Source organism: Solenopsis invicta, chromosome 3 (assembly GCF_016802725.1).
Source record: "Solenopsis invicta isolate M01_SB chromosome 3, UNIL_Sinv_3.0, whole genome shotgun sequence".
NCBI lineage: Eukaryota > Metazoa > Arthropoda > Insecta > Hymenoptera > Formicidae > Solenopsis > Solenopsis invicta.
In genome coordinates, this window is record NC_052666.1 from 4,797,924 (window position 1) to 4,815,973 (window position 18,050).

General features: G+C 36.6%; 3 protein-coding genes across 4 annotated transcripts in view; 1 reads left to right on the forward strand and 2 right to left on the reverse strand.

The window, feature by feature from the left end:
• Positions 1-18,050, reverse strand: part of LOC113005769 — a 420,425-nt gene that overhangs the window by 369,847 nt on the left and 32,528 nt on the right. The gene's annotated exons all lie outside the window — the stretch shown is intronic.
• LOC105203524 lies at positions 8,942-9,642 on the forward strand. The gene is made up of 3 exons (XM_026141014.2): positions 8,942-9,023; positions 9,274-9,406; positions 9,479-9,642. The coding sequence occupies exons 1-3, from the start codon at positions 9,006-9,008 to the stop codon at positions 9,640-9,642; spliced, it is 315 nt and encodes a 104-aa protein (XP_025996799.2). The 5' UTR covers positions 8,942-9,005.
• LOC105203523 (putative nuclease HARBI1) lies at positions 11,347-12,297 on the reverse strand. The gene is made up of 3 exons (XM_026141013.2): positions 11,853-12,297; positions 11,547-11,780; positions 11,347-11,445 (listed from the first exon to the last, which is right to left on the reverse strand). Exons 1-3 carry the CDS (start codon positions 12,198-12,200, stop codon positions 11,440-11,442), a joined length of 588 nt encoding a protein of 195 aa, XP_025996798.2. The 5' UTR covers positions 12,201-12,297; the 3' UTR covers positions 11,347-11,439.

An 18,050-nucleotide genomic window follows, 5' to 3' on the forward strand; every position in this document is an offset into this window, starting at 1 on the left:
TTTTAATTTCAGTTCTGAGATTTGTACGAAGCGATGTTCTTCTTGTGAAGGTTTGTCGTAATACTTCTTTTAAGAAGACCGCCTCGCCCCGGTTTTTGAATCGAGGTTTTCCCGAGGGCTTGAAGGCAAATGCCGAGGGGGACATTGGAAGCTTTTAAGGCGTTGGATTTTCGAGAGCTTATTTCCCTCTCTCCCCCCCGCCCTTGTTCGAAGAGTAAAGAAAGAAACGCAAGACTCAAGAGTATGAACGAGCAAGAAGTCATAAAGATTTTTCGGAAACCCTCTTGTTAGTTGTAGGGACGACAACTTTGAAAAAGGAGGGCAGTGTTACGCCCAGTATTAGCAGTCCGTATCGATATTGGATTGACGATCGGTTGCCGTCTTCTGTTTTTGTCTTGGATTTCTCGTTCTGTAAAATAAACTGACATTCTAATTGAATTGACCGTAATTTATTAAGTCTGACTATTTATTTATTGAGTGCACGTGAGTTCTGTCGTGTGCGAGAGCGAGAGTGCTAATTGTCCTGTCCGGACATAACAATTTTATAAGTCCCGGTCTACAATAGGTGTTATAAGCCTTAAGTCGTAAAAAATTGACCATTCATAATCGATTATTCTTCTTATATTCAATTGTGATTGGTTAATTTCTTATGGCTCAAGACTTATTACACCCGGACTAAAAATTTGCCAATATTTGAACATAATTGGTTCTGGTTGGTTCTCGGCGCCAAGCAAACGGACCGATTAAGATTTGTCGAAATCCTTCTATCTGGGATCCGAATTTTTGAATGCGAATTTTTTCTTTTGTAATTGCAGTTTACGACCTGCATTTGGAAATGAAGAATCCGTTTAAGACTGTGCACGTGTTCAGATGTGTTCATACGTTCGTTACAAAATTCTTATATGATTGTTGATACAATCATTCAACTTTGTGTTTTATATTAAATATTATTTTTATTTTTCGAAATATAAAACACAAAGTTTAATAATTGCATCAGCAAAAAGAATTTTGTAACAGACGAACACGTCTTAAACGGATTCTATCATCATTCATTTCTCTGAGAAACGGCCGTTGCGAAAGTTACGATGGTCATCGAATTTGCGTCCTGGTGAAAAAAACAAGAGAAGGGTCTGCAGTATTAAAATTGGAAAATTGAAGGTGAGTGACGTTACAGTGATGATACATTTGCAAGCGTTTTGTTGGATCAGGTAAAGTTCAATATAATGTTTATACTAAAGCTACATTCCAAAACATCCTCTTCGAAGAAAATTTTATTCGATATGATACAGTGTACGTTACGTATACTATATATTTTGAATTTTATTTGGAAAGAACGTTTTGGAATCTAACCTAAGTTTACACACATATGCATATATATATTAATTAATATTCTATCCATTTGCAGGTTTTTGGTGGAATTTGCAAAAAATTAAGAATTTGTAAAAAATAAAAAATTAAGAAAGAAAATAAACCAAAAAGATCCAAAAGACAATATAAAAATTTATGGGAGAAAAACCCTGGTTAGCAGGTATTATTAAAAATCAAGTATATTAAAATTAGAATTAACTTATTCAATTCAATAAAAAAAAATGAAATCATAACAATATTATGTAATATGTATTAAAATCAAAATTAAAATATATTACTTTTTAAGAGGAAGTTTTGGAGGAGACAATAAGTAGAGTAAGGGTGGAGGAAAGGGAGGGGGACAACTTTTGGACAGGTAGAGGAGTGAGACAGGGATGTCCGTTGAGCCCATGCATGTTCACACTACTGCTAACGGATTTGGATGAGGAGTTAGAAAAGGGAGGATGGGGGGGGGTAAAGGTGAAGGAAAGAAAAATCTATTCCCTGGCGTATGCGGATGATGTGGCGGTGGTGGTAGAGGATGAAGCAGGGATAAAAGGGTTAATAAAAACATTAGAAGGATATGTAGAACAGAAAAGATTAGAGGTAAATGTGGAGAAAACAAAAGTGATGAGGTGTAGAAGAGGGGGTGGGAGACAGAAAAAGATAATATGGAAATGGAAAGAAAATAAAATAGAGAAAGTGAAAAGATATAAATATCTGGGGTACATGATGATGGCAAATGGAGGACAGAGAGAGCATATAGAAGAGAGAGAGAGTAAAAAAAGGAGCGGTGGTGATGAGAGAGGTATGGGGAATAGGAAAGAGGAAATTCGGAAAAGACTGGGCTAGAAGGCTGTGGTTATTTGATAGTGTGGACAGTGGTTAGCTATAGTGCAGAAATTTAGGGGTGGAAAGAAAGAGAAGGGATAGAGAGGATACAGGACAGGTATTTGAAATGGGTAATAGGGGTGGGAAGGTACACACCGGGGTACATGGTAAGGGAGGAGGTGCAGAGGGAAAAATTAAGGGGAAGGGCAGGAATGAGGGCATGGAGTTATGAAAAGAAACTAGGAGAAGAAGGAGGGGGGGAGTTGGCAAGGTTGTGTTGGGAGGAGATAAGAGGTAGAGCAAAGGAGGGAAAAGTGATGAGAAAATGGGAGGAAGAAAGAAGAAGTTTCTATGAAGAAAAAAGCTGGAATATCAAGGAGATAGAAAAGTTGAGAGAAGAAGGAGGGTTAAGGGGGGAAGAGTTGGTAGCAAGAGAGAGGAGGCGGCAGGAAGAGGAAAAGTGGGAAAGAATTAGGAGCTCGAGGTTCAAAATGGTATGACAGAGTGAAGGGGAAGGGAGTGCCGGAGTACTTGAAAAGGGATTGGAAGAAGGAAAGATGGAAAAGGATTGCAAGGTTTAGGTTAGGAGACGGTATGAGAGGAGGTAGATACTGGGAAGAGAAAGAGAAAAGAAAGTGTAGGATATGTGGATGGGGAGAGGAAACATGGGAACATATATGGGAGGAATGCACGGATTGGGGGACGGAAAAGGGATGGCAAGAGATGGTGGAAGAGGTTTTAGGTGAGAGGGGAGAGGGAGAGGTTTAGATGAAGAAACTGGAGGAGATGAGGGAGGGAGGAGGATGGCTGAGTATGAATGAGAGTGTGGAAGGAAGAGAGGAAAATGCGGCGGAAACGGAGGTCCAAAGAATGAATGTCGAGGTATGAATGGATGAGTGATTTTTCTCTGTCTCTCTCGTGCGTTGTAAAGGATGCGAGAAATAAAATGTTGAAACTATGTAAGCAGAGCGGAGGTCCGCAGTGTACTCCGCAAGGAATAAAGTACCTTTATGTATATATATATATTACTTTTTAAAATATTTAATTAATTAATTATAATTCTTACAAATTTGATTCACAAGTTTTATTATATATTTGCAGTCATAAAAAAATAGTGATTTAATTTTTTTATTTCAAAATTCAAAGTTGGTTGAGTAAAGTTTCTGAAGGTCTTCCAACAAATAATGTAAATAATGCATACTGCAGAGTCTATAGAAAAGTTCTGTGTGCGCCTGCAACAGATCTACAGAAGCACAGCCAGACTGTACATCACCAAGAAAACATGCAATCTTTGAAGCAATCTAAACTTACGTCCATGTACAACATTGACACCAAAGAAGAAAAAAGATACGGGATTAAAACTTGCCGTAAATAATGCTTGTCATTCTAGCTTAAGTATTGACCACATTTACGAAATGTTAAATAAATTTAATATGAAAGATTTTAAATTAGAGTTACACCGAACAAAATGTGGCAATTTAATAAAACACGTTATTGCTCCAAATTTGTTTAAAGATCTCATAAAAGATGTTGGAAATATGTCGTACTTCTTAATTGTCGATGAAATCATCGATATTCAACAATATTCAAATATTTGTGCCTAAGCATCAAATATTTCAGCATTGATAAAAATAAGATAATAGTAAATTATTTAGATATTATAAAAATCGACAAAGCTGTTGCCATAACTTTACTTCAGGCTGTAGTCGATTTATAACAGTATTAATTTAAATTTAACAAATCTCGTAGGATTAGGAACAGACGGTGACTTGAATTCGTGCAATTGTAATCGTTTGTTATATACACTCGGATGTCCCTAAACTACAATTAATAAAATGTATTTGTCATGCTCTCAATACAACTGTATCAAATGCTATCTGAAGAATTTCTTGCTACCGTTGACTATTTGTGTATTGAAATATAACTGGTTTAAAGTAAGTGCGGTAAGACAATCAATTTACAAAGTTACTTGGTATATTATTAATGAAGGAAGTGGCAAACAATTTCATCATTTCGTTCAATTGTCATCAACGAGATCGCTCGTGCGGTATAATGCTGTAAAAGTAATTGTAAAACACTGGTTTGAACTAAAAACACATTTTAGTTATGTAATAAAAGAAAAGTGTCAACATGCAAGAAATTTAAATTTAATTTTAAATGACGACAACAATTACTTGTATTTAAAAATTATCAAATCAATTTTATACGAAGTCAGTCTCGTAAATCTGTTATTTTAAAAAAATATAGAGTTAGGACAAGATTATGGTGCTTTAAAAAATTTAATTATCTTAAATACAAAAAATACTCAAACCATTATTCCTAAGAGAACATTTCTAAGAAGTTTTCATAGCTTTAAACAATAAATTCACACAAAAAAATGAATTTTTATTGTATTTCACAGATATTTTTATTCTTGAATGCTATTTGTTTTCATTTAAGTATGAAATGCTCTCTTCAATTACAACTGTTCATTTACATCAATAATAAATAGATTTGTGCGAAGTATATTTTACTCTTAAGATCATATTTTTGTTTGTAATATCATATTGTTCTCACAACAAGCTCAATCACATTATTTGAAAGCTATTTATTCTTAGATTAAGAATTACGTACTTAAAAGTGAGCTCGATTCGAAGCTTACTTGTTTCGCGTTTGAAGGTAACAGTGTAACAATGAGAGTCCGGCAGCCCGACGGATCCTAGTGTATCAAGATGACGTAAATAAGTGAAGTAAGTGAAGGCAATTTTATAAATGAAACATTACACGAATGGGGTATGCCTTCAAACGTAATTCAAACTTTCGAAGGTAAGTAAAATGTTCAATTCATCCAACCTAACCTAATCTAACCTACATCCTAATTAATAGATGGCATAGTATAAGAAACTGTGATAAACGGCCGACTTTGTAACAGCGACAAAGAAACGCCGGTTGCTTGTATGTACACACAGATGAATCTGCCGCGACGAATGTGTTACCAACAGGTAACATGAGTAAAATTAGCAAGAAATCCGACGCAGCAGATCCGCCGATTTGTACAGACACCGGTGTTTTTCGGCCGCTACAAGATCACTCGTTTGTTTGCATCTTTACAGTTAGTACAAATAATCCTCGGACGGCGGACTGTGTGCTTAGGTCTATTGTGACCCTATACAGATCTTTACATTTTATTTCCATTGTAAGTCTATGTTCACAACTTTGCTTTAAGAGGCTGTAATCGGTAAAACTAATTATTATTTCTTTTTTTACTGACTTTTGATTTTTATTAATTTTGTTATCAACATCTAAAGTTAAATTTTATATTAATTAAGCTTCTACTACAGATTTTTTGTTGCGTTGTTACTTATGACAACATTGCAAAAAATTTTATTATTGCTACTTTTAGTATTTAAAAAAGCTTCTTGGTCAATCTTTAGAGAATAAAGCTATCCTTCAGACTTATGAAATAAATAAGTGTTTAGAAGAAGAAGATTGGATGACCCTTGTAGACGTTGTTATTAAGTGGTTACTTTTCCGTATTACTCAGTAAGCTATTTTATTAATAGATATGTGTTATTGTCCCTCTGTCTCTCTTATTTATATGTGAATAATACTGGTTAAATTAAAGCTTTTGTGTTCTTTCTGACTAAAACTTAGCAAACTTTTATTTTCTGTTTGAAAGTCTTAAAATGCTCTTAAATTAATCTTATTCTTTACTTTCTATTTACAAGCCAAAAAAATCTGATTTAACTATATTGAAAAACAAGATTTTAACTCTATTTACGGACGAAAAGATACTGTGCTAAATTTATCTGGATGCTAATTTTGCATATAAATTTTTCATTCATTTTAATAATAATTTATGAATATTACAGAATGTCTATTACATTCTTCCAAAAGGAACAAAAGTTAATCAAGGTTTTTCTAAAGGAAAACTTCTTAATAGGACAAGAAATCTGAAAGAATGGATGAGGAAAAAATCTTCCTAGAGTTAAAATATCTGAAAAGAATATTTATAACGAACCATCTACCTCAGGAACAGATATTTTATTTGTATTTTTTTTACATATTTAATGCTATATTTACTTTTATATAATTAATTTTTAAAGCTTACAGTTTAGATTATGAAATTTTTTAATACATTGTTTTAAATAAGTAATTTTAATAAATAATTTTAAATAAATTATTTTTAAATTCAATATAGTTTAAATTAAATTTTTTATGTGCAGCTGTTTTAGTGAAACCCACAAATAATATAAAAATAGCTTTAAATTGAACATGCAGGACAAATTTGAAGGTAATCAGTTCAATGATTACAAAAATATCCCGCACATCATCCGCAAAAATGTTGTTTTGAAAAAACAGCGTTTAAAGTTTTAGGTTTAGTTTATATAAGTATATTAAGTACTTACATGACTTTCTGTTACTCAGCTATTCCAGGGCTATGTAGTAGTCCTTCCTCTTCTTTGTAGAATTGGTTTGTTTGCTTCTACGTTTTGTCCGAACTTCTTTTGGAGCCTCGAGGCTTCGTCACGCTGATCTTTCAAGGCGGTATTGATCTTGCTCTTCGGAATATATTTTGGCTTTTTTTCCTATAACTCTTTCTATTGTTGTCATAATTTTAAGTACAGCATAAAAACCTTCATTATAAATTTTGGTTGCTAAATAAGCCGCGATTTTAATTATTTCTGATTCACAATGAGGGTGCAGTCCCATGGAGCGTATCAGGCGTATCGCGGATTGCGCGAAAATCTGACCAATCGCGAACGTTCCGCTGCTTCCGCTGTTCTTGGTTCGCTGCCGTTCCGCCGAAGTTATTCTTTAGCGTATTCAATCGAGCGGATCAGAGCGGATTGAGGTTAACATAAAGAAAAATAGCAGTTTCTTGTAATTGATACAATTGAAACAATTATGAAGAAAGAAAATATAAGTCCTGTGAGTAGCATATAGCATTTTGAAATATTATTTTTGTAATACTTATTAATTATAATATTTTAAGATTAGTTTAGAATTTGACGAAGCATATTTTTGTTTAGTCTACACTGATTATTTCAGGTTAATATAAATACGGATATAAATATTGTATTATGAATTGCAAATTACAAATTGCTATAGGTATCAAAAGTCTTTTCTAACATCAAAATAACTACTTTTGTTCCTTGATGTTTATTATGTTTTTTTCCTTGCAACCAATAAAGTGTGGAAATTGTAATTGAGTAATCAATGGCTTGTTACATGTTAGCCTGTTAGAGCATTCATGTTTTCGACATTATGATGAGGAAAAACATTTGCTACATGTTGATGACAATAATGTTATGTTAGCGCATAAAGATTAATAATTTTACGATGTATTTCATGCTTGGTAAAAACATCGTAATTTATTCATTTTAAACGTTTTATTAATAAAGCAATTGAAAGCAATATTGTTTTCGATTTCATTCTGCACCTGTTCAAAGACAAATGTTTTATTTACTTATACTAAATAAATTAATAAATAAAATAAAATTCACTTTATATATACTGTGAATATTTTACTATTCTTCCGTCTGCTTTTGTTCCTACGGTCCCATGAAGCGGAATTTGCGTAAGCGGATCAGCGGTTCACCAATCACAAGACTGTATGGATGAGAGAAATAACAAAATTCGTTTCGTGATTGAGCATCCGCTTAATACGCTTACGCAAATTCCGCTTCATGGGACCGTAGGAACAAAACATTCACGTACCGAAAGCAGCGGAACGTTCGCGATTGGTCAAATTTTCAATACGCGCAATCCGCGATACGCCTGATACGCTCCATGGGACTGCACCCTTATGGTGCGGTTCCATAGACGATATTTTTCGCGTAACGCGTATCGCGTAACCAATCAGAGGTGTTACGCGGTACGCGTTACGCCAGACGCTGCGCCGAATTCTACTTTTGGCGTATTACGCGATATTATAGATATGTGTGTATGTGTGTGTGTGTGTGTGTGTGTGTGTGTGTGTGTGTGTGTGTGTGTGTGTGTGTGTGTGTGTGTGTGTGTGTGTGTGTGTGTGTGTGTGTGTGTGTGTGTGTGTGTGTGTGTGTGTGTGTGTGTGTGTGTGTGTGTGTGTGTGTGTGTGTGTGTGTGTGTGTGTGTGTGTGTGTGTGTGTGTGTGTGTGTGTGTGTGTGTGTGTGTGTGTGTGTGTGTGTGTGTGTGTGTGTGTGTGTGTGTGTGTGTGTGTGTGTGTGTGTGTGTGTGTGTGTGTGTGTGTGTGTGTGTGTGTGTGTGTGTGTGTGTGTGTGTGTGTGTGTGTGTGTGTGTGTGTGTGTGTGTGTGTGTGTGTGTGTGTGTGTGTGTGTGTGTGTGTGTGTGTGTGTGTGTGTGTGTGTGTGTGTGTGTGTGTGTGTGTGTGTGTGTGTGTGTGTGTGTGCGTGTGCGTGTGCGTGTGCGTGTGCGTGTGCGTGTGCGTGTGCGTGTGCGTGTGCGTGTGCGTGTGCGTGTGCGTGTGCGTGTGCGTGTGCGTGTGCGTGTGCGTGTGCGTGTGCGTGTGCGTGTGCGTGTGCGTGTGCGTGCGTGTGCGTGTGCGTGTGCGTGTGCGTGTGCGTGTGCGTGTGCGTGTGCGTGTGCGTGTGCGTGTGCGTGTGCGTGTGCGTGTGCGTGTGCGTGTGCGTGTGCGTGTGCGTGTGCGTGTGCGTGTGCGTGTGCGTGTGCGTGTGCGTGTGCGTGTGCGTGTGCGTGTGCGTGTGCGTGTGCGTGCGTGTGCGTGTGCGTGTGCGTGTGCGTGTGCGTGTGCGTGTGCGTGTGCGTGTGCGATGTGTGTGTGTGTGTGTGTGTGTGTGTGTGCTGATACATTGAGGAGGTTAGGTTCTCGGCGTAAATTAAAATAATGGATACATCAAATCGTGTAAGTATTATTTACTTTAATCTATATTGTAGACCACGCTTTTTTGAGATTGACAAAATCAAATATCGTCGTAAACCTCCTTCACGGATATTAGGTTATATGACCTCTATATTTGTAGATCACATATCTAACGAAGGTCACATACCTAACAAAGAGTTATGTCACAATTATTAATTTTTTATTTATAATTAACTGGCAATAAATATTCTTTGCTAATTAAGATTTCTGAACATGATTGTATTTTTTCTAGCAGCTGAAGTGCGGACACTGTACATGGCAATTGAATAGTCATTGTCAAAATTTATGGGAACACCAGTGCTTTGCAGACTTCAATGAGACTAAAGATCTACTCAATGTTGATCAAAACTCAATTGTTACTATCGGTAAACAATTTTTCTTTATAATGTTTGGTAAAATGTGTTTTGAGGAAATAATATTAAAAGTCTGCCTTGCAGTAAGAAACGGAAATACGATGCATCAAGAGCAGCCACAGCCATCAACATCGGCCCATAATGACATTGATGAACTTTTAATAATGGCTGTCATGGAAAGACCAGCATTATTTGATCATAGGATTGATATACGGGAGCGATCAAAATTGAAAAAAAATGCATTATGAGAAGAAATTAGAAATATCTTTAATGGTACGGTATATACGTATGTTAAGAATATGCCCTACAAGTGCTACAATATTATTTATTATTAAATAATATTCCTGAAATTTATTTAATATTAATAAAAAGTGGTTATGGTATATGTCAACTCTTGATAATATCATATGAATATTATATGAATATATAAGAAATACATATTATTTCAATATTTTAAATTATTGAGAATATTATACCATTTAAATGTAATAATTATAAAGTTTATCAACAGATAATACAATAATTATATAATTTTAAAATCAGTAGAAGCTATATAGCATTAATAACAAATTTCCCAATCATTGTACAAGAATGTCTTTAAAATAAGATTAAACTCCGTTTGTTTTGTCCACAGGTGTTATGTCAATTGAAGAACTACAAAAGAAATGGAAATATCATCGCGACTGCTATGTGAGAGCTAGAAAAAAGTCGAAAGCATATGTTCCTAGTGGATCTGGCGCATTGTCACAAAATGTTAAGAGTTCCTACAGATTTTTTGAATTGATGAAACCTTTGGATGACACTCTGCAAATGGAAACGTAAGTAATAAGAAATGAGTAAATTTATATTGTATTCTCTCATAATAATTAATATTTTTTACAGAACAGTAAGTACGTTATCATTATCACAGTCTTTTGCCACTGAAGAGAGTGCTACTTTTGGATATTTATCGGATGTATGTATGTTACCTGAATCTGACAATTCCATGGAAAACGATAATGCCAGATTTCGACCGCAAACTCCACTTAATCATCCATCTCGAACTCCGACACCTAATTCAACAAATGCTAACAACTCTATGGAAAACGATAATGCCAGATTTCGACCGCAAACTCCACTTAATCGTCCATCTCGAACTCCGACACCTAATTCAACAAACGCTGATAATTCTATGGATAATGATGATGCCAGATTTCGACCGCGAACTCCACTTATAAATCGCCCATCTCGAACTCCGACACCCAATTCGACAAACGCTAAAAATATGTAACATGAAACTATGAATCATATTATTCTTGTGAAAAATCAAACATGTGTAATTATTTCTAATTATAGAGCGAAAAGTTGATGATCAGCCATCCGCTGTAGAATCAGCCATTTTGGATGTGTTAAAGGCGCCCATTCAACAAATGGATGCAGTAGATGGATTTCTCCAAACACTCGGAGAAGTTTTACGACGACTGCCATATGAGAAACGAGCTAGATTGCAAATAAAATTACTTACAATGGCTGTGAATGAAATGGAAAATTAAACATGTAATTAAAATTTATTTTTAATAATTATTTTTTTATACAGGAAAAAGTGCTAAAGTTTTATACATAAAAAAATTAGTTTTATATATGTGCAAGAATGTAAAATTTTTTAAGAATTTGATAATCTTCAATTCAACAAAATAAATAAATATATTCTTTAGAAATCATTATGTAAGATTTTCTCCCATTGCCATTCAACTGAACCATCGCCTTCGAAATATGCAGCAAATGCATTTCTTATTACACTTGCACTTTGCGAATGAAAATTGCTTCCAATATTTTCTAAGTCTGTAAGGCCTCCAGAAACGTCACAGTCATTAGAATGCATTATAGAATAAATTCGTTGTGCAACGGGTTTTTGCGCCTCATGTTTTATAATAAAATTATGTAAACAACATGTTGCTTGTATAATTTTTCTGCTAGTAGAAATCGACGCTATAATTGGTTTTCTGTAGATTCTCCACCTTGTTGCTAATATCCCAAATGCATTTTCTATAACGCGTCTTGCTCGACTAAGTCTGTAATTAAATATTTTTTTCGTTTGATTGAGTTGTCGGCTACGGGGAAAGGGTCGCATCATGTATGTTTTTAGAGAAAAAGCCTTATCTGCCACAATTACATATGGTAACACAGGTCCATTATTTCCAATAACATCTGGTGGTGGTATTCTTATTAAATTTTCTTCGAGTGCTTTATATAAGTTGCTGTTTCGAAATACTCCACCATCACTTTGACGTCCTTCAGCTCCGATGTCTAAGAAAGTGAAACAATACTCTGCATCACAAACAGCGAGCAAAACCAGACTATGAAAAAGTTTATAATTGTAATATGTGGAGCCACTATGTGGAGGTGCCTATAACCAGAAAAATAAAATGTCTAAAATATGAAATTGTTTTTAAATAATATTTTGAAAATTAAATAATACCTGAATCATAACGTGCTTTCCGTCCAAAGCACCTATGCAGTTGTGAAAATTCCATCGATTTTCAAATTCGTTGGCAATTTTCTTCCAAGTATCTTCACAGTATGATGGAAAAACTTTATCTTTCAACAACGTCCAAATAGCATTACAAGTTTCTGATATAATTTTGGAAATAGTATTGTGTCCAACTCTGTATGCATACGAAAGTGATTTCATACTATCACCAGAAGCTAAATAGCGCAAGCAAATTTCCAAACGAGTGTTTGCAGGTATTGATATTCGGACACAATTTTGCTTTGCTATCAGTGGTCCCACAGAATTTAATAAATCTTGATATATTTCCACGTTCATACGAAAATAATTAAAAAATTGACTGTCATTGTGAAATCTTAATTCTCTCACAAGATTATCACTTGCTCCTTGACGTAATCGATTTTCGTAGGAAAATATCGGATGAACCCAAAATTTACGACATACGGCCGCTTGTTGATTTCGCTCTTTTTTTATATTAATAACCAAATAGCTATTAATTTTTTTAATTTCAAATGTACAGTTGACAAATGTACAGTTGACTGATCAAATAAAGTATTCAAATATTTCCGGCGAAATGCATAAATGTACAATAATATCTCGTTTGAATTCATTTTTGACAATTAAGGAGCTTGTCTTGTATCAAGCAAAGCGGATAGTATCAAGTACACTGTATAGATGTGTATGTGCGAAACAATACGCAAATTTCTTAACCCACCTGTTCCATGGTGCGTTTTTATAAATAGCGTAACCAATGAATTGCGATATTTAGCATTTTATCATAGAGCGCTAGAAGAATATAGAAATACGATTGGTTTCCGCATGTACGCAGACCATTTTTTATGCGCCATGGGACAGTAGGACATTTATTTACGCGTAACGCGTACCGCGTAACGCCTCTGATTGGTTACGCGATACGCGTTACGCGAAAAATATCGTCCATGGGACCGCACCATTAGGCTAAAGTCACATGGACTGATATTTTCCGCGTAACGCGTAATGCGTAACCAATCAGAAGCGTTCTGCGTTTTTTGTTGAGCCTTTTTAGAAAGTTGATTGATTACGCGATACGCGTTACGCGAAATATCTATGCTATGGGACGCCACCCTTACTGCAAAATTTTGTCCGGTAAGATTTTGTCCAGCTTGAATTATAGAATTTGTCAGATGGCGGCGGTGGCGCTCGGATTGAGCGCTCACTGCATTGGTCCTTCCGACCTAGCATTCTATTGGCTACAATTTACGACACTAGCGCGCCCATACGGGCTACTTTGTCGACCGTAGGATTACGTCTTCCTGCGTCTTCCATGTAACGTGCATTAAGTTTTTTCATTAAATTATAAATTATAAATTACGCGCTATAAGTGTGAAAAATAAATATAAATATTTGACCGCAAGCTGAGTAAGCCTTAATGCAAGAATTGATTATAATAAAATAAGAATCTGTTTTTGACAAAGTTTTGAAGAATAATCTATTCCACGTGCTTTCCTCTTCAATGTTGAGTTTAACTGTTTCACAGACATGGCAGAATCTGGGTAAGTCAAATCATGTTCTTGTATTTTTATCTATTGTAGAAGCAAATCGACGTTCGAAAAACGCGTTGCTGTAAGTAGAGATCTTGATCTTTTATTCGTAATCGAATTGGCTGAAACTAATAATTTAGTGTAAGCAGATTGATATTGTACTGTCCCAAGCAACATTGAGTCGACTGTTAGTCGACTATAAGCCGGCAGAAAAAGCTTACAGTCGACTGTAAGTTTTGACTAATTGCCGGCTTATAGTCGACTAATAGTCGACAAATGTCCCGATAATTGCCGGCTTTTAGACAATCAGTGTAGTCGACTTTTAGTCAACTGTTTTTTGCCGACTGTCAGTCAACTTTAATTGCCGTCTTTAATAGTCGACTTGAAGTCAACTTTTAGTCAATTTCACATCGATTGTAATTATTATTGAATTTTCATTGAATATATTGGCATCTCAACTAAAACACAATGTAAACGTTACCAAATAGTTAAATAATTAGTTTTTAAAGAAGAATCTTGACAGAAGATGACGGTACACCATCCGATATAAATTTATATTCCCCAGGTAAGATTAAAAAAAAGAGCTTGACAAAAACTACCTTATATTTACCTGACTTATTCTCATCAAATTTTTTTTTCTAGTGCAAGAACACGAGAGGGAGGAGATGAGGAGAGAAGGAGAAAGATGAAAGAAACCGTCATAGGAAGAGGAGCAGGAAGATGAAAATTTGGACGAGGAGGAAGAAGCAAGGGAAATAATAGAAGGGGAAAATAGAGAGAAAGATGATGACAAGGAAAACGGAGATGAAAAAGAAGAGCAGGATGTAGACGAAGACGGTGTTGATGAAGAGGAAGATGGCAACGATGATGAAGAGGGAAAAGAGGGGAAAGCGCCGGAAGATGATGACGAAAGATATGGTGACGAAAGATATGGTGGCTCCGGCTCCGGCTTGGATGAAGTAGAGGAAGAGCAGGATGAGGAGGAGCGAGAGGAAGAAGCCAGAGGAAGGAGAAAACGAGAGTTCCTTCACCCGAATATGACGGTAAATATTATTAATTACTTTCATTTTATTTTCAACTAATATAAAATAATTTTTAGACGACATTTCATGTTCATTACTTTTTTCTCGGGTTAGGGTAATTAAAATCTGTGAAAAGAAAATCGTCATAGAGGAGACTCATAACCTTCAGAGGATCTTTTACTTCACGCCGCCAGCAGAACGAGCACCACCCGCTGGCATACGCTCCAACCTTTCAGCCTGCGTCAGATAACGAGATAGCAAAGAGTTGGAGAGAGACTTCTGTTTCTTTTTCTTCTGACTTTTTTCTTTCTTTCACTTTCTTTCCTTTTATTGTGCAATTATTCCTAATTAACAACAAAGTAAGAAAAGGCTCCGAAGAATATAAATACAAATATAAATACAATGTTGCCTATAGAGCCAACACTGGGTGTTGGTGTGTAAATATGTATTTGACAATTAGTTACAGTATACGTTTCGATCCGACATTAGGATCATCTTCAGTAAAAACACGAGTAAATTGCGATAATTAACATCGAAAGCACATCCAGGATTAATGCCAAGTTGGGGGGACGTGTATGGTCCAAGTTTGCTACATAAATTTTGACCGTCATAACGGAAACAAATGAATCTGAGTGAACGGGCAACAATTGGCTCCGTCAGAACAGAGCGGAGGCCGAGCCGTTGCATAAATTTCTAAGTGTTTGACCATCATACTAGTTCGGGAAAAACACAAATTGATTGACAATAAAAAAAAATAAGAAAATTAGCAAACAAAATATAATGAGACTTACACGGATACGGTTGACAGGCGAAAACAATCAACGACTGACGGCGTCTGAACAATGCGAGTAATCTCAGAACACTGAACGGTAGAGCGTGACAAACACATGTATGATCGTCGAGAGAATACTGAGAGATGGAAACATCAGAAGTCAGCAAACAGATCACTGTACATGGGGTCTAAGAAATTAGTATCCGTTTGTAAGTTTATTTTTTATCAAAAAAATTTTGATAAGATCATTAACATACTTCAGATGAAAGGATATCCCGTGGACATTATTTTCAACAATATTAAAAAGAGATTACGCTCGAAGTTCTACCAGCTTAATTCAACAGACAACAGTAATAACACAAAGCGGAATGCGAGTGGGGGGGGGGGGCTCTCTTTTCTTTACCATTCCGTATGTTAATGTCATCTCTGATAAATTTAAAAATCTCTTCAAACACGATTCTAACGTTCACATGGCTTACACGAGCCTCAACAAATTAAATAAATTTGACTTACGAGGACATATGGGGCCTCGTAAGTTCGGTAGCACAAAGCGCAGGCGGAATTGATATCGCGGAAACTTTCACCATCCAAGTTTTCGCGGTACCGATGAGTTGTGGAAGAATGTCGAATCAATTAACGCGGGAAGATTAAGTCGCCAAACGATCTATATTAAAAATTATTAATGATGGCAATTTGTGTTTTCCTCGTTCGCTCGTAGCTGCAAAAGTCCACTGTAAGCGTGGAAATCTACGGACGGGGCCGCGTCACGAAATGTGGGAAGCCGTAAGATTCCAACGTTCCTCGCTACAACGGGATTACGCGATGGAATTAACGAGGAACGCTAGCATTGTGATACCGAAAGAAGGATGTGGGATTCACGAAATCTAACAATTCCAACGGTATCTCACCAATGAAAATATCGCTATAAGGGTTTACGGCTTCAAAGATTTCGGACGCGGGGAAACCCGATCTGCGACGGACGCACGATACTCGCCTCTCTTGGTCGCGAACCGGAGCATATTTTAAATATAATGTATTATGAGAATAGACACTATTACAGTCCGATATTAAATTTAAAAGCTGCTGCGGATTCACGAGGAGGATATTGCGTAGTATATAACATCGGTTATCGTCCTGACAGAGGGCATTGTTGCTCTAAAAAATGTCCACGCTGCTACGCTATATCCTCCTGTAAACGTCACGACGCTGAGAAAGTCAGGTGTGAAGCGTGTAACCGTATGTTCTTCGGTAATACGTGTTTTGAGCGTCATCGTGCCGAAAAATCATACGAGGGAAAATCAACGGTTTGCAACTCAATTAAAATTTGTGATATGTGTAATAGATTTATTAAAATTAACTCACGACACAAATGTGACAGTGTCTATTGTAGGAGATATCGTTCTCATCAACTCGTGAATCATTCGTGTTTCATGCAACCTCTTTGATGTAGAGTCGTAGCAGAAGACCCTGGCGAGGGTATGAGTGCTGCGACGATACGTGAAGAGGCACAAAGAAACGCTAACGACCTTGTGGGTAAGAACGGTAATGTCGCCAAGGGAGATGTCGCATTCGTGTTTTACGATTTTGAAACGCGACAGGATGAGACGCTCGAAGGAACCGAAAACGTAAAGTTACACGTTTCAACTCTCTGTGCGGCACAGCAAATTTGTGCGACTTGCGTGGCGATAGACGACATGTCGGTGCGGTGTCGTTGGTGTGGAACGCGTGAATTTATATTTAACATTGATCCGGTAAAACAATTTATAGATTTCGTGACACGTCCGACGAAACATTTTAAAAGTATTATCTGTATCGTTCACAATGCAAAAGCGTTCGACGCACAATTTATTTTAAAATATCCAGTCGAAAAATCGCCAATAAGGAAAAAACCGAGGGTAACTTTGAACGGGACAAAGATTATCGTGATAACGGTCGGGCATACAAAGTTTATCGACAGTGTTAATTATACGCCGATGCGATTATCCGAACTACCTAAAGCTATTGGGCTAAGGGATACGGCGGATGAAGGCACTTTTCCGCATTTATTTAACACTGTGTAGAATCAAACGTATGTCAGTCCGTTATCTGAGGCACAATTTTATTCCCCTGATCAAATAAAGACCGATGAGCGCAAATGATTTCTTGCATGGCATACGGAAACGACAAGTAAAAATGTCATTTTTTACTTTCAGTAAGAAATCGTACGTTATTGTTGAAATAACGTAGATATTTTACGACGTGCTTGTGTAGCTTTTCAGAAAATATTTTTAGAGCGCGGCGGAGTGTGTCTTTTCGAAGAATGCATGACTATTGCTTTCACGTGTATAAAAGTTTTTCGAAAAAACTTTCTGCGCGAGGGAGAAATAGGAATCATTCCTTCGGGAGAATACAGAAACGTTGATAGACAATCGCGTAAAGCCTTGCAATGGTTAGTGTGGATGGAACGTGATCTCGGACATCCCATAATCCATGCAGGGCGAGGACGTGAGCGTTTGATAGCCGGTAGCCGCGTCGACGGTTATTACGAAACAAAATTGGGGGATGAAACGCATCGTTTTGTTCTTTAATTTCACGGGTGCTTCTGACACGGTTGTCCCACTTGTTACCAAGTGAACTGTGACAGGAAACTTTTAAATACCAATTCCGACGATACATTAAATTCGCGCTACGAAAGAACCATCGCAACATGTCGTCTTCGCAAACAAGGGTACCGTGTGATAGAAAAATGGGAGTGCGCTTTTGTTCAATAGATGCGAACAAACAACGAAATGCGAGATTTTCTTGAACATCACCCTGTATTAAAATCAGCACCTCTCGATCCGCGCGACGCGTTTTTCGGTGGCCGTACAGAAAA

Bases quoted from the DNA above. Each gene is read 5' to 3' on its own strand.
- LOC105203524 (XM_026141014.2), top strand. The intron at 9,407-9,478 runs GTAAACAATTTT...TCTGCCTTGCAG, and splicing joins AAACTCAATTGTTACTATCG to TAAGAAACGGAAATACGATG.
- LOC105203523 (XM_026141013.2), bottom strand. From the start codon at position 12,200: ATGAACGTGGAAATATATCAAGATTTATTAAATTCTGTGGGACCACTG. The intron at 11,781-11,852 runs GTATTATTTAAT...TTCTGGTTATAG, and splicing joins GAAAGCACGTTATGATTCAG to GCACCTCCACATAGTGGCTC.